The 16,744-nt window shown below is 41.4% G+C and overlaps 1 protein-coding gene across 2 annotated transcripts in view; it reads right to left on the reverse strand.

Moving 5' to 3' along the window:
• spg11 (SPG11 vesicle trafficking associated, spatacsin) overlaps positions 1-16,671 on the reverse strand; it is a 37,641-nt gene extending 20,970 nt beyond the window's left edge. For both annotated transcript variants that reach the window (XM_088339928.1, XM_088339927.1), the window contains exons 1-18: positions 16,379-16,671; positions 12,890-13,077; positions 12,528-12,761; positions 12,198-12,399; positions 9,487-9,624; positions 8,153-8,529; positions 7,192-7,337; positions 7,021-7,117; positions 6,794-6,949; positions 6,553-6,719; positions 5,962-6,138; positions 5,829-5,900; positions 4,608-4,732; positions 4,351-4,535; positions 3,150-3,345; positions 2,838-3,035; positions 888-994; positions 659-804 (exon numbers count right to left, since the gene is read on the reverse strand). In XM_088339928.1, the coding sequence (XP_088196054.1) occupies positions 659-804; positions 888-994; positions 2,838-3,035; positions 3,150-3,345; positions 4,351-4,535; positions 4,608-4,732; positions 5,829-5,900; positions 5,962-6,138; positions 6,553-6,719; positions 6,794-6,949; positions 7,021-7,117; positions 7,192-7,337; positions 8,153-8,529; positions 9,487-9,624; positions 12,198-12,399; positions 12,528-12,761; positions 12,890-13,077; positions 16,379-16,569 (3,102 nt within the window). In that variant the 5' untranslated portion in view covers positions 16,570-16,671. The remainder of the gene's footprint in view (positions 1-658; positions 805-887; positions 995-2,837; positions 3,036-3,149; positions 3,346-4,350; positions 4,536-4,607; positions 4,733-5,828; positions 5,901-5,961; positions 6,139-6,552; positions 6,720-6,793; positions 6,950-7,020; positions 7,118-7,191; positions 7,338-8,152; positions 8,530-9,486; positions 9,625-12,197; positions 12,400-12,527; positions 12,762-12,889; positions 13,078-16,378) is intronic.
• Between the last annotated feature and the right edge of the window lie 73 nt (positions 16,672-16,744).

Below are 16,744 nucleotides of genomic sequence, written 5' to 3' on the forward strand. Positions count from 1 at the left end.
TATAGTAACCCACAACTTATGTGTCATATACATGCATATAATTAAATAACATAATAAATAAGTAAACATTTAAAGGAAAATTTGAAAGAAATTTAATTTATCTTTGGTGTGACGTTACTTGAGCTGGTACGGTGGTTTAGCAGTTAGATCCAGAAGGGGGAGGAGTAGGCGACAACAGCTTAAAGATAAAACTGATTTTATAACTTCCACTTCAAGGATGCCTTAGAAGACTTGGCTGCTTTAATCACATACTAATCTTAAAACATTTTCTGATCGTTGATTGGTTTTGGCCATGCAACTTAGCAACTAACCCATGTCTGCCTTTTTTGTATTTGCAAGCTTTGCTTCCATGGAATAAATTTAGTATAATAATACAGTATTGATTTGCAGACTTAAAGATACAGAACGGCATTGTGGGAGGTAGTTGAGCCATTGGCATATGGCATTTTAATGATTCCCTGATGCAAACCAATAACGAACCAGAACTTTATCACATCGAACAAACGCTGCAAGTTTTTGGGCATGCTAGATCATTTGTTGTTGATGATGTTTAGTCGAGAAAATGCAGCATCAAGTGAAAATGTGTAAGGTAGGGGTACTGTATCCTTGGGTCTACTGGAGTAGTTAGAGTGAAAAGAATTGTAGTCAGAAATCTGACCTGGTCGATTCCTCCGGGGGCAAACATGATGGTGGCGATGGCGAGAAGACTGTGGCCCTCCAGCAGAAGTGAGTTGAGGGACGGGGGATTTCCGGGGAGAAGAACCTGAGCGCACGTCAAACTGGCCTGGTGGACCAACGTCGGATCTGAATGGCACAGAATGACAATTGTCAAATTTTTAAATCGAAACATTTTTAAACAAGTGTGATTCCTTTTTAAGACGTCCCACCTGTCAAGTTTGTTGTAATTTCTTGCATTTTCACCATCATGTCTGACCATGGGTGCAATTGAGTTGGACCTCCACTTGACAGTATTGGACAGTTTCTGGGAGTCAGCCTGCACACAAAACAACAACAACAATAATAATAATAATAATAAACAACTTTATTTCCTTTGTTTCCAGGATGAATAAGGCAAAGTTTCAGTGTACTAATTCAATTAAAACTGCCAATGAGCAGTGTTGGGACTAATGCGTTTCAAAGAACACAAATATTTTTGTCTGTTAAGAGTCATGATATATATAATTTCGTAGCTCAACTGTCATTACAACATGGTGCGTTACTCTGCTACTTATTAAAAGTACATTATGAATTCTAACATCCTCTGACCGCTAAATGATCCTTCTATGCTCAAGATGTAACAGTCATACAATTAAAATGACACCCTCTGAGGCACAGAGTATGAGAAGGGTGAATTTCTCCTAATGAAGATATTCTTCCTACCAAGTAGAGAAACAATCTAGCCTAAAAAAATTTTAATTGACGTGACCCTGCCTGCGGATAAATAACCCTGAACCTGCCCAAACCCGACGATTATCTTAATTTAAGGGACTCGGCCCGAAGTAAACCCGAAGCTTGACTTCGGCGCCGAAGTGTGTGTTTCTGCACCTAAGTGCGATCCTTGGGTTTACATGGGGCCGACTACCTCAAATCAAGTGTACACTTCGAGGTGCAGCGTCGAAATGAAGACTTCAGCGCCGAAGTGCAGCAAAATAAAACCTAAAAGAAAATTGTATTCTGCAGATTACAAGCTGCAAATAGTGAAATATTTGGCCGAAAAGCAGAAAGAAAGTTTAGAAGCTTGTAAGCTATTGGCAAGAAGCGAAAATGACGTCTGATGTAAGGGTGGTAGAGGTGGAAAGAGGAAGCGGCGCATCTTCTACAGTGACACAGAGGATGAACATTTTTTTGTATTTAGTGATTTGGAGTAAAACTGATAGTTTGATAAGCATGTTCTTTATGATAGTTAACTGAAAAATATAACTTCAGCACCAGAGTGGGCATTTTGGTGCAGAACTGAAGCGCCGAAGTGCGTGCTCAAGGAGTAGTGTTACGTGAGAGTTGTATTACCGAAGTAGAAGTAAGAAGCAGTCGTCTAAAGAATTCCTTGAGTAAACGTAGCGTATGCTGTGTAGATTCTCCTTGAAGTGGAAAAAAACGGGGAGAGGGACGTCTGGTCGACTTAATGATTGACATTTTAAGCCCGAACCCAGCCTCTAAGCCATATTTACAACATTATGATAAAATACTGAAGTCACAAGGTCAGTTTATCAGACACATATTTGGTTGTTTGAGACATCTTGTGATTAAGGGCTATACAAATAACAAGACTTGACTTGTTACCAGTACAAAATAGTGAGCAGTGCGTGGGGAAGGGGCGTGGCTTATAGAGGAAAAACAAAATGAATCAAGCAAGCAAATATGAGCACAGATTTAAGGTAAAAGTGTGCTCAATTTTGGTAGTTTTATTTGTAAAATTATTTTTGCAATACACCATGCCTGAAAAACGTTTAGGTCAGGTCTTTCAGTGGTTTTGAAGCCAGAAGACAAAATGGATATTGAGTGTCTCTCCCGCGTATTGGTTTGCAAGCCAAAAAATATGAAGGGTTCACTGCTTCCATAGCTTGGTGTACATTATTTTTAAATTTTATTCATTTTATTATGTGCCTGTTTTAAAGCAGTTTTAAGGTTTGGCTTTAAGCAAGTTTATGCAGCAATTTGTAACTAGTAACATTCAGAGTAACACTCTACTTTTGGGTGTCAATAATCTGGTGGGTAAGGCGGTTACTTTAAACATGAAAAAAACTAGTACCTGTAACTTTAACTAATACTATTTTTCAGTAAAGCCCCCAATACAGCGGATGAGTCATGAGGTAATAGCTAAAATGTAGCGTGCGCACCGGTAGTGCTCCAGGTATGTGTAGAGGAAAAACTCCAAGTGGCGCTCCAAACACCAACTGATGATACGAGTGTGGATGTCCAAGCCGAGGTGCCTGGGAATGGGCGGTGGCGACGAGGACATTAAAGAGGTCCCCTGAGCCATGCGCCACAGAAGTTGATCCATGTCGGACAGCTCGTCAGAGATGAATATGCCTCGTCTGAGAAAATTATTTATGGCAGTGTGAAAGCAGAGCGAAAAAAAATGTGTAGAATTGAATTCGCTTTACTGTCATGTGTACCAAGTTGTGTACATTAAGATTAAATAGTCATACCTAGCGAACGCGTCCAGGATTTCCTCTCTGAGGAAGCGGCTGCTCCTCGTGTTTTCGTTGACGACTTCTGCCGTCAACTGAGGCCACTGCGCGGCATCGCAGGCCTCATCGCTCTCCATCCACGCCATTAGTGCAGCGTGCTTGTGGCGTGAAGTCATGTGACCCCACAGCACAGAAGCCTCACACCAGCTCAACTCTAAAGATCGCATCAGGGATGGGGATTAGATTTGGATTCTTCCTCTGTTTCTACCGTATTTTCGGCACTATAAGGTATTATTAAGCACACTTTCAAATATTGTTTTTTTATTTTTATACATAAGGCACACCGCACTATAAGGTCTATGGAATATAAACAAGAATTGAAAAAAAATACATCACTTTTCACGATTGCATAACATTGGATGCAACAGGAATCGAACCCGGATACAGACAACACTTGAAAAGCCATTAGCTTTCATATCATCATCACAATATTTTAGGTCACGGTACCAAAGCGATAATGTTAATATTGGACCGAGCCGCGCAAATATTGGCAGAAAAGGTTTAGGGACCACTGAGATACAGTATTTTGTCGCTGACTAACATTATTCTTAACCGAAGGGAAAGGCATAGTGGGAAGTAATTTGTTCATCCTGAAATATATAAATGAATGCATGGCCTCATGTATTCAAAATGCATGTCACTTACAACACTTGGCTTGGTTTGAAAAATAATTTAGACACAATTTTATACTGCCTTTAATCACTTTCTGGTTTCTTATTTCTCTAACCTTTCTGGTACTATGACTAAGATTGTGTGATAACAAGATAACATGCCTAATGATCTAGTAGAGAGACCCGCTGCTCTCCAAGCTGAGATCTGGGTTCAATTCCCATTGCACCCAATGTTATGCAATTGGGAACAACTATCTATGTCCTTAGTGACCTGGCGGTTAGGATTTGATGATCTTACCACTGTGACCCGGTTCGATCCCTATTGCCACTATTGTTATTCAAGCACGGTAGGTAAAAAAATGTATCGGATGATTAATGATTGCATACAAATGGTAATGCATTTCCAATTTTGTCCCCATATAAGGCACATTGGATCATAAGGCGCACATTCCAATTTCTGGCCAATTCTTGATTTTTGGGTGCGCCTTATCATCGGGAAAACAAGGTATTATATTATTGCCTAGCCAATCCAACAACTGCTCACCAACCTTCATGCTGGCGCCTGGACAACAAGATTGCCGTCCTGCTGCTCTGGTCCCAGTTCTTCATCCAATCCAGTCTCACTTCATGCCAAAGCTCCCCCTCTTCCTGCTCGCTCGTTTCCTGTCCCAACAGTTCCTTCACAAGCTCCTCATCTTCTACTCCCATATCATGCAGGGGCAGCTTTAGCGGCCTTAATGGTTGATACAGTAGATGATTTCATATTACTACTGCAGCCTCCAACCATTTAACAAAGACTGGTCACCTGCTAGTGGATGCGCCATCTGTATACTGACGCGGCAGAGAGGCCAAATGTGACATTTCTTTGATAAAAGTAATGCTGCCTTGCTCCTCCTCAGAAAGATAATGCCGTCTAAGCAGCTCCTCCGCCTGAAAAATTGGCCAAGGAAAAAAATAACTGTACAATATGATTAAAGTCTGGTGTTGTTCATGAGCACATGAAATGAATACCATTCCTCAGTGCTGAAGGGAATTAGACAAAGTGAAAAGGAGCATTCCACAATAAAATGTGTAAAAAGGGCATATAAATGCAGGGGATACACATGGACGTTAGATACAACAGATTTTAAAAGGAGTAAGAATGGAATAAGCGTTGATTAAAATAATTTGAAAAAAAGGTTACGATGAAAGTACTGTACATAAAACATGTAATAAAAGATGCACAGTCAGTGTGATAAGGATATGGAAAAAAGCTATTAGTCAGCATGAAATCCATATATCATAGAGTGACAGGGTCAAAACCACTTTAGTAAATGCTATACATTATGATAAATGGAACATATTAGTGAAACAAGGGTATGCGTAAGAATGAGATGATTCTCATCAGTGTGAATGGGGGATGAGACAATGTAACGCTCAATCATATTAATCCTCTTTCCTCTTCAATTTGACTCCTTACAACTGTAAAAGTGCATTTGTGATGTCGGAACCCCCAAAAGTCCTTTTCAACAAGTAAGGTTGGGATTGCAGTAACTTCTATTTAGCCATGCACCTTCAGCCTTACCGACCAGCTTGTAGCAATCATGGGAGGGAATAAACCAATTACATTTTTACGAAGTGTTCTGTTATGGAACTTAAATTTTTACAGAGAGCGATGCGAGACAAGGAAAACCAGAGAGGCACAGAAGAGGTGGTTGCAGGAGAGACTGGGAAGAATAAACAAGACTGTAACGCAGTACTTGTGGGGCACTTGACTAATTTATTTTGCAAGTTAAATACTCTAGTTCATGGTTATACATGGTTCCAAAGTTATTGTTTTGTGGAAAAAAAGGAATAATGGGTAAAAAAAAAAAGGAATTAGGAATTTGTTGCATATGTTATGCTGCACAATTATATTCCACATTATAAAAGTGAAAGGGGCAGGAGAAAGATGAAGAGGACAAAGGGGATATGTGAAAGAGTAAGTAATGAGAATGAGCCAATGTCAATGAAAAGGTTGGAGTGTGGGGTGACATTGACAACTTACCACAAAGTCTCTGAGGTCTTTATCATGTGTGTAGACGCATATGCGATGCAGTTCCTCCTTCACATTAAAACCCTGGAAAAAAAAGATGTGTCTTTTGGAAGCGCTAAAACAGACTTCCTGTCAAAACACTCACCATGTTTGTGAGGAGGGTGATTGCGGTGGGCAGGTCTCGTTCCTGCAGACTCGAGAAGACGAGACGCAAGCCCATGGCCCTCAAGGCTGGGAGACGCCCCTCGGGAAGATCCCGATTCCTAAATACTGCCTGAGCTCTCGGCATCTGATTGGTCAGAATGCACAGGCGGACTACTTCCTGTAAGAGGGTAGAGAACATTGTAAAGGTAGTTTTTCAGAGTGAAAATATCAGTCCATGTAAAATATGCATCATCCATGTATTGGTATGCCTCCCCAAGAATATCTTAACCCATTGGCAGGAAACGTCGCTCATTTTGACAGGAAAAAACACAAATAGAAGCAAAATTATTGGATCTAGCAAATTCTAGATAACTGGGCTAACTAAGAAATAAAGTAAAAGTTTAATATTTAAAAGATAGACATTTTAAGAGAGCAACAAAAAATAAATGTACATAAAATGAGCAGAACAGACGACAATCTTGATTTTAAGTATAGAAAATAATCCACCACTGGAACAAGAATATACATTTAGAATTATATATAACAGCCAATACACAGTACTCAGTCAGTAAAAGAAAAAACAAGAATTCACCTCTGTGGGGAGCTCCTCCCACTCATCCTTTTCCTCCTCCACAGGCACTTCATCTTTTTCCTCTTTGGTGCCCTCAGTAGGCCACGGGTATTTCTTCATAAAAGTTCTGAGCACATTCAGATATTCGTTCAGAACATCCACACAGCCGCGCACATCCTCGTCCTCGTCTGCAGAAAACTTGCACACTCAGCACTAATGCAAATGTATCAATGTGCTAGCTGATGTGCGTGTGAAGTCTTACAGCTCATGTTAATAAGCATGTAGCGTATTTGAGCATGGACGAAGTTCAGTGTGATACTGAGAAGCTGCTCCGAGAACTGCTGGCTTTGAGCGTCGTTACTCGATTCCTTGATGGCGGCGCACAGAAGGTCCAAGGCGGGACACAAAGTTTTGACCCCTGTATGAGGAAAAAATGTTATTTCAAGATGACAATGTCAGAAATGTTAGGGATTGGCTTCCAGGTTGTACGTTCTGTGAAGCTTGTGGTGCTAGGTGACTTCAAAAGGTCTTCTTTACTCTTCAGGTAGAAGTCCACCGTATCCAGCTGTCGGTTCTTGACTCCTGCCTGAACGATGACGATAACACACAGGATGGATGATTGTGTCGCGCAAAATGGCAGACGCGGCCTTTGGTTTTTACTTTCAGGGAGTGGATAGGGATGGAGCAGCGCTCCCATGTGTTGAGGTGACAAAGTGCATCGACGGTGGCAGCACTGCCGAACATCATCAAGCTGCTCAGGAGCTCCTGCTGCGATACCGAGAACAAAACCTGGAACATTCCCGACTCTGCAGAGGACCACAAAGGACATGGAATTCCTCATCTTCATTGCTTTATAGTTCATTTTTCTAATACTCAGTTTAACTCACTCACGGACAGATATTTTTAAATGGGCTGGCAGCAGTGGCGTGCACAGACATTTTAGTGGGCAAGTAGCTAAATTGGAAAAATAAATTATTCTAAAATTTATATATGTCCATATATCTTATCTGATCCTGTTCTATCGTTTTTAGTTTTTTTCTTTTTTTACATATTGTTTTTCTTTTATTATCTACTGAAAATACCTTTGGTACACCAAAATGATTGTTGTAAAGGGCTATATAAAAAAAAAGTACATTGACATTTTATGTATTGACAAGTTTAATGTGCACATATGGTGAATCCGACTTTAATGTATTCAATTATAACCAAGTTTTCAACCAAAGGCAGTGTTTCAAGCACTGGTTGTTCCTTTCCAATATGAGCAGTTGGAGAAAAGCATACCAAATTTGTCACTTGTGACACCTGTGTGGCCCAGAAAATTGTGCAATAAATAACAGTCTCACACAATCAGTTATTTCCTACAAAATCTTCTCGCATGAACATAAGGATTCAGAGTGACAGGATGCTCTAGTGGTCACATGGGACTCATAGTTACAATAGTAAATTTCGATTTAAGGAAAGAAAAGACGTGTGGGTGCTCTAGCACCTCCTAATATCTGTCTGTGCACACAACTAACTGGCTGTGTTTTGAGCACTTTTCACTTGTAGAACCATTTTCGCATTTACTAATAGTGAGGCAAGTGAGCTAGTTTACTCCTAATTAAAAGAAAGTACGACTCACTTTTGAGGATGACGGCGTGATACTTCTGTCCGCACAATTCCACAGTCGCCGCCGGACCCTCAATCCGATGGTAAGCCACATTCCCAGTTGCAAACTCCCAGAGAACAGCGGTGGTTTCCTTGTTTTCAGGCAATGCAAACACAAACATAGCCGAGAAATCGCAGACGGACAGCAGAGACAGGACGGCCGACTTTGGCACGGTTAATGTGACATGTGCGCCCCCATGTGGGGCTCTGCTGCGGACTGTGGGCATGGCATGGGAGGAACAGTGGCGGGGGAGCGACGACAACCAGGAGGTTGTGACCGGTCTGAGCGACGAGATTAAGGGCGATTTCTGGACAGAGTTGTACATGGATGTCAGACGGGATCCCCAAGACCTACAAGAGAAAAGGGAAAATTAACAACTGGTGGGCTGGGGTCTCTCGAAAGTACAGCCTGAACTAGTCTCAGTGAACATTTGAAAAAACAAGAAAATAATCAAGGATGAGATGTAACAGGTAATCGCAAGGCCGTGTTACATGGGACAAAATGCTGCAGTGAGGCTTTTAACTAGGACAAGAAATAGTACCCAGATTTTAGTTGACCTGCACTGGCTCCCCGTAAGTTTAAGATGAGATTTTAAGGATCTGTTGTTAACATATAAACCTCAGTATGGACTTTCCCCCTCTTTCTGATTTATTTGTCCCCTTTGTTCCTGTTCAGAGGCTTCACACGAAAATGCTGGTCTACTGGCGATTCTAATAGAAGAAGAAATCAAGAATGTTCTCCATTCGGGCCTTAGTGTGTGCTCTGCCCTCTGAGATATGATCTGCAACCTCAGTGGGAGTATTTAAAACTATGCTTAACACAAACTTCTATGTTATATCTTATGAGTGGTGTTGACCTCATACTCTTGACTTCATAGCCTTGAGGGAGTAGGACGAGCCCAGATGTTGTACGATGCGTACGTACAGAGCCATCCTGCCAGCACTCATCTCGAACCTGCTGTATCAGTCAAGATTTTGGAGCAGGATACTGTCAACTGGACATTCTGTTTTTACCTATGTTTAATGTTGATGATTATTGTGTATTGGTTGTTGATGCCCTTGCAACGTCCATTGCAGCCTGGTCATCCTCAACAAAGGTTTTGAGTTTTTTGTTGCCCTCTTGTAGGTTTCAGATCAAGGGATGTAAAAATGGTGGTCTGTGTCTGTGCAGCCCCTCGGGACTTTTTTGATTAAAGGCTATACAAATAAACATGAATTAACTTGACCTGTAAGCACCACACAGAAATAATGGAATTGTATGTCTAACCCAATAATTGTGAGCCAGACAACCTGGCCACTAGAAATCACCTGTCAGCGTTTAGGTTGAATCCCATCCCAGACAGTCTGAGGTTGGCACTTGTCACTTTGTCCTCATCAATTGGTCGCTCGGGTCGTAGGGGGGGCATTGTGGGCACTGCCTGACACAGCAGGTGATCAGGGTTCCCCCTGAAAGATGGTGAGCGAGATGTGTGGAGAGGTTATCTCACAGGAATAACTATAGCAATAGTAAAGATAGTAGTACCAGCATTAGAAAAAAAACAAATAATAGTAACAACAATAAAAATGTCAATAGAGACAGTAATAAAAATATAAGATAATAATAATAATGCTGACAATAATGATTTATACAAATTTCAGAATTTCTGTAAACAAAACATATTACAATATTAAAAAAATGTTTCAGAATATATGGAATATATAAAAAAATAGTAAATAACTGTAGCATGAGCATCTTAGCTGGAAAACAGGTGAGACAATAGCTTGCAGCCTTAACATGCACCTCGTCATATCCGATCACAATCTGAAAAACCAAACATTTTATTTTACACATTTTTCTAATGGTAGTTCCAGGCATTCCCAAAAGTGGCAATTTGAAGATGATCAGTAAACAGCACTAAAAGTTTTGCAACTGTGTATTTGACTTTGCCCAATACTTTGGATATTTTAAGAGTTGTAAATGTCAGACTTCTCTTTCCGGAAGTCAATCAATGATTGTGCACACACGCGCTCAATAATGGTGCGTAAAATTGAATCACGAGTGGCGTTGCGCACTTTGATTTTGGGGTGTAATTTGAATACATGGTGAATATCTGTGCAACATTTTTATCATTATAGGCGGCGCCGCGAGGGGCAGCCCTTTGAGACTCTTTGTGATTAAGGGCTATACGAATAAAAATGACTTGACTTTCCAGCATCCCCGTGTTATTTTGCTCTTTTTGTGATTTATTGTTTTTATTGTCTGCTTCTATTTTCGGTGTTTTTGTTCCCGTTTGACAACTACACGTTGGATCTGTGGTTATCCCTTAATCAGCATACTACCCTATGGTTATGGGTTTTAACACACAAAAATGTGTTTGTTCGAGGAATCAACTCCTTGCCCTGAAGAATTCTCGTGCCGGCGTGATGAGGGGGTCCTATCGTGGCTGCAGAGCCGGAGCTAAGGTGAAGGCTAAGCGGCGAGCGGCGTTATAAGCCTTCGGTACCGTGTGTAATGATGGTAAATGTAAACTCTCTACCAAATTAGACAGACAAACTGGCTGTGGTGGTGAAAAACATCAAAGCGTACAGGGAGTGCAGTTTGCTGTGTTTTACGGAAACTCATGTCTAGCATCCCGGACGCTAACGTGGAGCTACCCGGCTTCAGCGCTGTTAGAACAGACAGAGACACAAAAGCCTGGAAGACAGCACTGGAAGATCCGAAAGAAAATATCTGGCCATCGGTTTGTAACCTCAAATTCAAGTGGTCTTGAAACATGGAGCAAGACAACGATCCAAAACACACTAGCAAGTCCACCTCTGAATGGCTTGAAACATAAAAAAATGAAGGTTGTCTTCGATTTCCATCTGCTGCAGGGACGTCAAACTTTTGGCCTAGCGTGTGACGTCATCCACTTTGCTGTTGCTAAACTACGACACAGCACCCCGAGGCCATCCCCTTAATCTGTTAATAAACAATAAAAGGATACTGCTGAAAGCAAGAATTTCCCTAGGGGGTTGAATAAAGTATCTATCTATCTCTCTATCTATCTATCTATCTAACATTCTGTTCAGGATTTCATTGGCTAACCAATGTGTCAATCATCATTTCAATTGGTTACTACTGACTTAAGATATTTGGAGCTAAAGGAAGCGATCTCCGTTTTATCAAACAGGCCCTTATTGGCTAATGCAGGCCAACAGCCGTTTTTAGAACAATTTTACTGATATTAAGTGAGAAAAAGAGCAGATTACAACAATGAACGTCCAACAACGCATAAATGATTTTAAGTGGAATCTTTTTATCTGTCAGCATCTTAATGTGTTTTGAAGTAGAGATTTTACACGGTTGGATTCACTGGACTGGACTTAATAAAATGACTCAATTTTTGCAGAATATCAACTCATTAGCTGACTTCCTTGTGGACTTTTAGGTGAGCTTTCACAGCTTTATAGTTTTCAGGTATCTTGTTTCAGACTGATCGTGGTGTTTCTGTGATGAGTACATTTTGAAATGGTTATATATATCTGAAATCCCAAGAGTTTAAGCTTTCTAATGATATGTGGCATGATATATTTCTGTGACTGGTGACATTGTACCGACACGTATTTGTTTATCAACAGTCCACCAGCGCGCCGGCGTAACGTTAAGGGGTTGATGGTGCGGCTTGGCAGCTGGGTGGTTAGCGCGCAGCCACACAGTGCGGAGGTTCAGGGTTCAAGTCCAGCAACCGCAGCCTCCCCGTGTGGAGTTTGCATGTTCTCTCGGTGCCCACGTGGGTTTTCTCCAGGCACTCCGGTTTCCTCCCAAATTCCCAAAAACGTGCATGTCAGTGTAATTGGCCAGTCCAAATTGTCCCTAGGTGTGAATGAGCAAGTAGGTTGTCCGTCTCTGTGTGCCCTGCAAATGGCCGGTAACCAGTTCAGGGTGTTCCCTGCCCACTGCCTGAAAATAGCTGGGATGGGTTCAAGCACCCCGCGACCCTACTGAGGATAAGTGCAGATAATGGATCGATGGATGGATGATAAAGATGAACCTGAACCTGAAATAGTGGTTGAGGTCGATAGCGGCGGCGGTGTTTTTGTCACTGACAACAACAACCGTGCTCATGTCAGCTGAAACCTCCAGACTGCACAATCGTGACCATGAAGCGTCCGGCTCTGCTTCCTCCCCAAGGCCGGCATTCAAGTAGGCAAGAACTTTCACAAACGCCAAGAGGACACCGTCTGTGACATCATAAATGGCTGGAAGCCCAGTTAAGAAATGTGGACAGCATAAACCATCACACACTTTAATTGTTTTTGTCGTGGGATTCAAAGACAGTGGTTGATGTTGGTGATAAAATAAGCTTTCTTAAGGTAACCAAGGATACAAATCAGTCCAGACTCCAGTAGGGCGAAGGCAACATTCTGGCGCACGCAGCAGTGAGCTACGGTGCCAATGCTACCATCCACCTGGTAGAGGCGGTAGCATGTCCGAGCTCGTGCTGTTTCCTGTTGGGGTTCCAATGACCATTGGAATCGCAACAGCCATGCACTGTCCAGCAGCGTTTGGCAGTCACCCGACACGAACGACAGGACCCGTGCCACCTGTGGGCTACGCTCACCTAAAAGTGGGAATGGAATGAAAGAGCTACTTTGCACACAAAACATTTTAGCATATGTCAGTTTGCTCAATGGTATTAAGAGGATTTTGGACATAGACTTTAAAATAAAAATAAAAACATGAGCCAACCTGAGTACTCATGATGCTCCTGCAGAAGACTCAGTGCATGAATCTCGCCAGAAAGGTGGACGGAAAGTGTTGTTCCTCTCTCAGCATCCACCTCAAACATCTTCAGCTCACAGTTGGAGGCCACAGCTAGAAGGCGCGTGGCTCCGCCTCTTCCAGGGCAACCAGTCACATTCTTTTCCCACGTAAAGCTACAGAAAATACATTTTAAAAAAAACACAATATGTTGTTACACATATCAAATTATTCAGCCCAAAATTCTAGTTACTTATCGGTGAACAAATATTTTATAGTGTAGTTATTTAGAACACTGACTTAAGCCCTATTTAGAAAGACGTGCAGTCAGTTGAGGCTATGCCTCACCGGTCATAATTAAAAATATAATTAATGGTTACATTCATCGGGTGACACGTGAGTGGCTAGCGCGTCAGCCCCAAGGTGCAGATGTCCAGAGATCAATTCCAGCTACCGGCCTACCCGTGCAGAGTTTGCATGTTTTCTCCGTGCATGTGTGGGTTTTCTCCAGGAACTCCGGTTTCCTCCCACATTCCAAAAACATGCACAGCAGGTTGATTGGCGGATCCAAATTGTCCCCAGGTTTAAGTGAGTGTGTGAATGGTTGTATGTCTCCGAGTACCCTGCGACGAGCTGGTAACCAGTTCAGGTTGTCCCCTGCCCACTGCCCGAAGATTCCCGGGATGGGCTCCCACACCTCTGCGACCCATGTGAGGATAAGCAGTACAGAAACTGGACGGATGGTTATATGCATTCAGTGTTTCATTTCTTTCTCTTTTAACCTCATAATGTTCGTAGTTTTATTTTTCAAAATTGCTGATTTTTCTCATTATGCTATGAAAATTATTAGAACAATTCTTATGCAAGGTATTACTGTGCTGAGCGTCTGCAGCTGCACAGTGAGGCACCTAATTCTCTAGGCTAATGGCAGAGGGGGATGGTGAGATCAAGGATTCTTTTTCGTCACACACATCAGCCCCAACCGACAGAATTTGTGATAGTATTAGCAGTCTAACAGCAGGCCAAGCATCCAGTATTTATTTTAATGTTGAAGGATTACCAACAATCCCACGAAAAAGTATTTGCCCCATTCCTGATTTCAGTTTTTTTTTTATTTTTATTACTCACAAAAGGTTTCAGATCATTAAACCAATTTTTATATCACACAGAGGCAACCCAAAGGAACAGAAAATGCAGTTTTGAGATCACGATACCATTAATTGAGGCACAAAAAATATAAATTACCTGGCCCTATGTGAAAAAGTAATTGCTAACTGAACCTAATAACGAGTTGGGCCAATTTCCACAGCAATAACATAAATCAAATGTTTATGATAATTGGTAATGAGTCTTTTGTGGAGGAATTTCGGCCCACTCTTCTTAGTAAACTGTTTCAAATTTGCCATATCGGAGTGTTTTCTAGCATGAACTGCCTGTTTAAGGTCACACCACAGCCTCTCAGTTTGATTCAAATCCAGACTTTAGCTTGGGTGAAGTAACTGTAAGCTGTTTTAACACAGCAACACTTTTTCTTAAGACCCTTTGGGTCAAACAAAAATGCTACAAAAGCAAGCTACGAGGTCACAACACTGATCGCCAAGCATTGCATCAAGATGAGTGAAATGAATGATCGGTGCATATTAGTTTTAGATTTTGGCATGTGTTGCCAAAATCTCAGCCCCCTGCTGAAGTGGTCCATGTTTGGGTTAAAGACTTGTGACTTCTAGGGTACCATTCTGTAAACTCCATATTTCACCAGATTTTCAAGTATTTCAGATTTGTCCCCCAGAAGTTAGAGGGAGTCAGATTATGGTGTCTCATTCGCAATGGTCATCTGGTTACAGCAATCAGTAAACAACTATGCAAAATAAACATGCATTACAACAAGGCTATTATAGCACACCAAAAAAAAGCCTACTTGTGTTCAACTAGTCGTGAATATTATACCGTTTAACTACATTGTGTCACCTTCGATGTTGGTGACGTTTGCAATTGTCTTAATAAACTCATTACATGGATTACGATCACATTTTGGTTTGAATCACGGAAATCAATATTCCTTAATAAACATATTATACACAACTGTCATCTGTGTGCCCCTGGTTCTGTTTTGTTAACTGGCTTATCGGGTAGCTCCCATCCCTCAAATAAGCTCGGAGTGATTGGAATTCCGTCTTTTTCGAGAAGCGGCTCTTTCTTTAATATTACAATCGCGACAAATGTTCTGTCGGAAGCGCAGCAGTGATAAGCATAGTTCCCGAGACGGGGAGTAAAAGTTTGCAGAAGAGTCAGATTTAGGCACGTTCTCCCGTTCGGGTGAATGTTTTAAAACTTGTTCAAAAAATGCCAGACTGAATAATTGGGCCTCACACGTTTTCTGCTTAACAAATCTGGCCTGCTTTCTGAAAGGTTTGAACCCTTCTGGTCTGAGATGTAGTTTCCTTTTTTTGATCAATCTGACTGCATACCTGTCAACCTGTACGGTTTTGCCGTACAAAGTACGTTTATTATGCATTTTAAGATGTGTACGACGTACGAGAAAATCTGTACGGAAAACCGCATATTTTTCAATTATGGGTACCATCCGGTATATACGTATATGCAGAAACGGCAAATCAATCAAGTTCGCCACGGAAGCCTCTATCTCGGGATCGTTTTTTTCGTTGCAAACGAAGCGAGCGGTTTGATGCTACTGTGCTCATGCATCTGTGGCCTAAGATTTCATGTGGTAGTTATGTAGTGAAATGAAGTCCGTCTCTTTTTAGAGAACCGGCTTTTTTGGCTCAATCATTAAAGAGAGCCGGCTCTCAAACGGCTCACTTGCTTTGATGCATTATATTACGAATTATTATGTTGTATAAAGAAGTTAAGAAAAAAAGGAAGTATAAAATGAGAAAATGAAAAAAAGACAAGAAGTTTGTGGTTATCCCTTTAATCAGCATACTACCAACAATAATTCAATGCAGAAAATGAATCCATAATTTGAATAAGAAAATGTATTATTCTAGCTAATAATATTTGCATGTAATTTTTTCCTTCTACAGTGAACGTCCAAGCTACTTAATTTTTGAACTTTTTTTCATGTCGAGCAACTCAGGATCTCAAAACAAAATGTTAAATAACAATATATATGATCCAACAAAACACATGTACAATATAAAATGTTAAACTACATAAATAAACACGTTTGAAAAAAATCAGTCAATTCATTCAAAAGAGAAAAATAATTTTGCATTGCTGGAAACTCAGCAAAATGTAACTTAATGTCAAGTTTTGGACACGTTTGATAATCAATTATCTTGCCACACTTGGGATTATGGTTGCTCACTGTTGTTTCAAGCGTTGCTCACCGACTTGGTGTGAACGCTCAGACCAGTGAAAAATTAGAGGGAACATTGGACACGAACCTCACTGCATTGTCACTGCATATTTATTAACTTAACTGAAAAGATAAACCTTTTTGGAGTCCCTACTCACTCTTGATATCTCCCGTCCAGCTTTACCGGGACAGCCTCCTCGTCGACCGGGTCCCACAACACCAACGTGCCATCGAGTTCCAGGCAGCAGAGCAAAGCACCGTCGCCCGGAGCGAGCTGAGCTTTAAGAATATCGCCCACCTCCCGCCAGTGCCGCTTGCTCGGCAGGAGAGCCACCTCAAGGGCCGCCATTTCGTCCCCAGGAGACTTCTTCCTTTACAAGAAAGTGTCGAGGAGATTCACATATTGGAGAAACATTCGCTTGTTTTTGTAAACACTGCAGCCGACCGGGGCTACATGTCACGTGACACTTCTCAAAGTCAGCTGACTGTGTTTGACCAATGAGAAGACGGATATGAAGGCTCAC

This window comes from Urocampus carinirostris, chromosome 7, assembly GCF_059441175.1.
Source record: "Urocampus carinirostris isolate Australia breed hairy pipefish chromosome 7, RoL_Ucar_1.0, whole genome shotgun sequence".
Lineage (NCBI taxonomy): Eukaryota > Metazoa > Chordata > Actinopteri > Syngnathiformes > Syngnathidae > Urocampus > Urocampus carinirostris.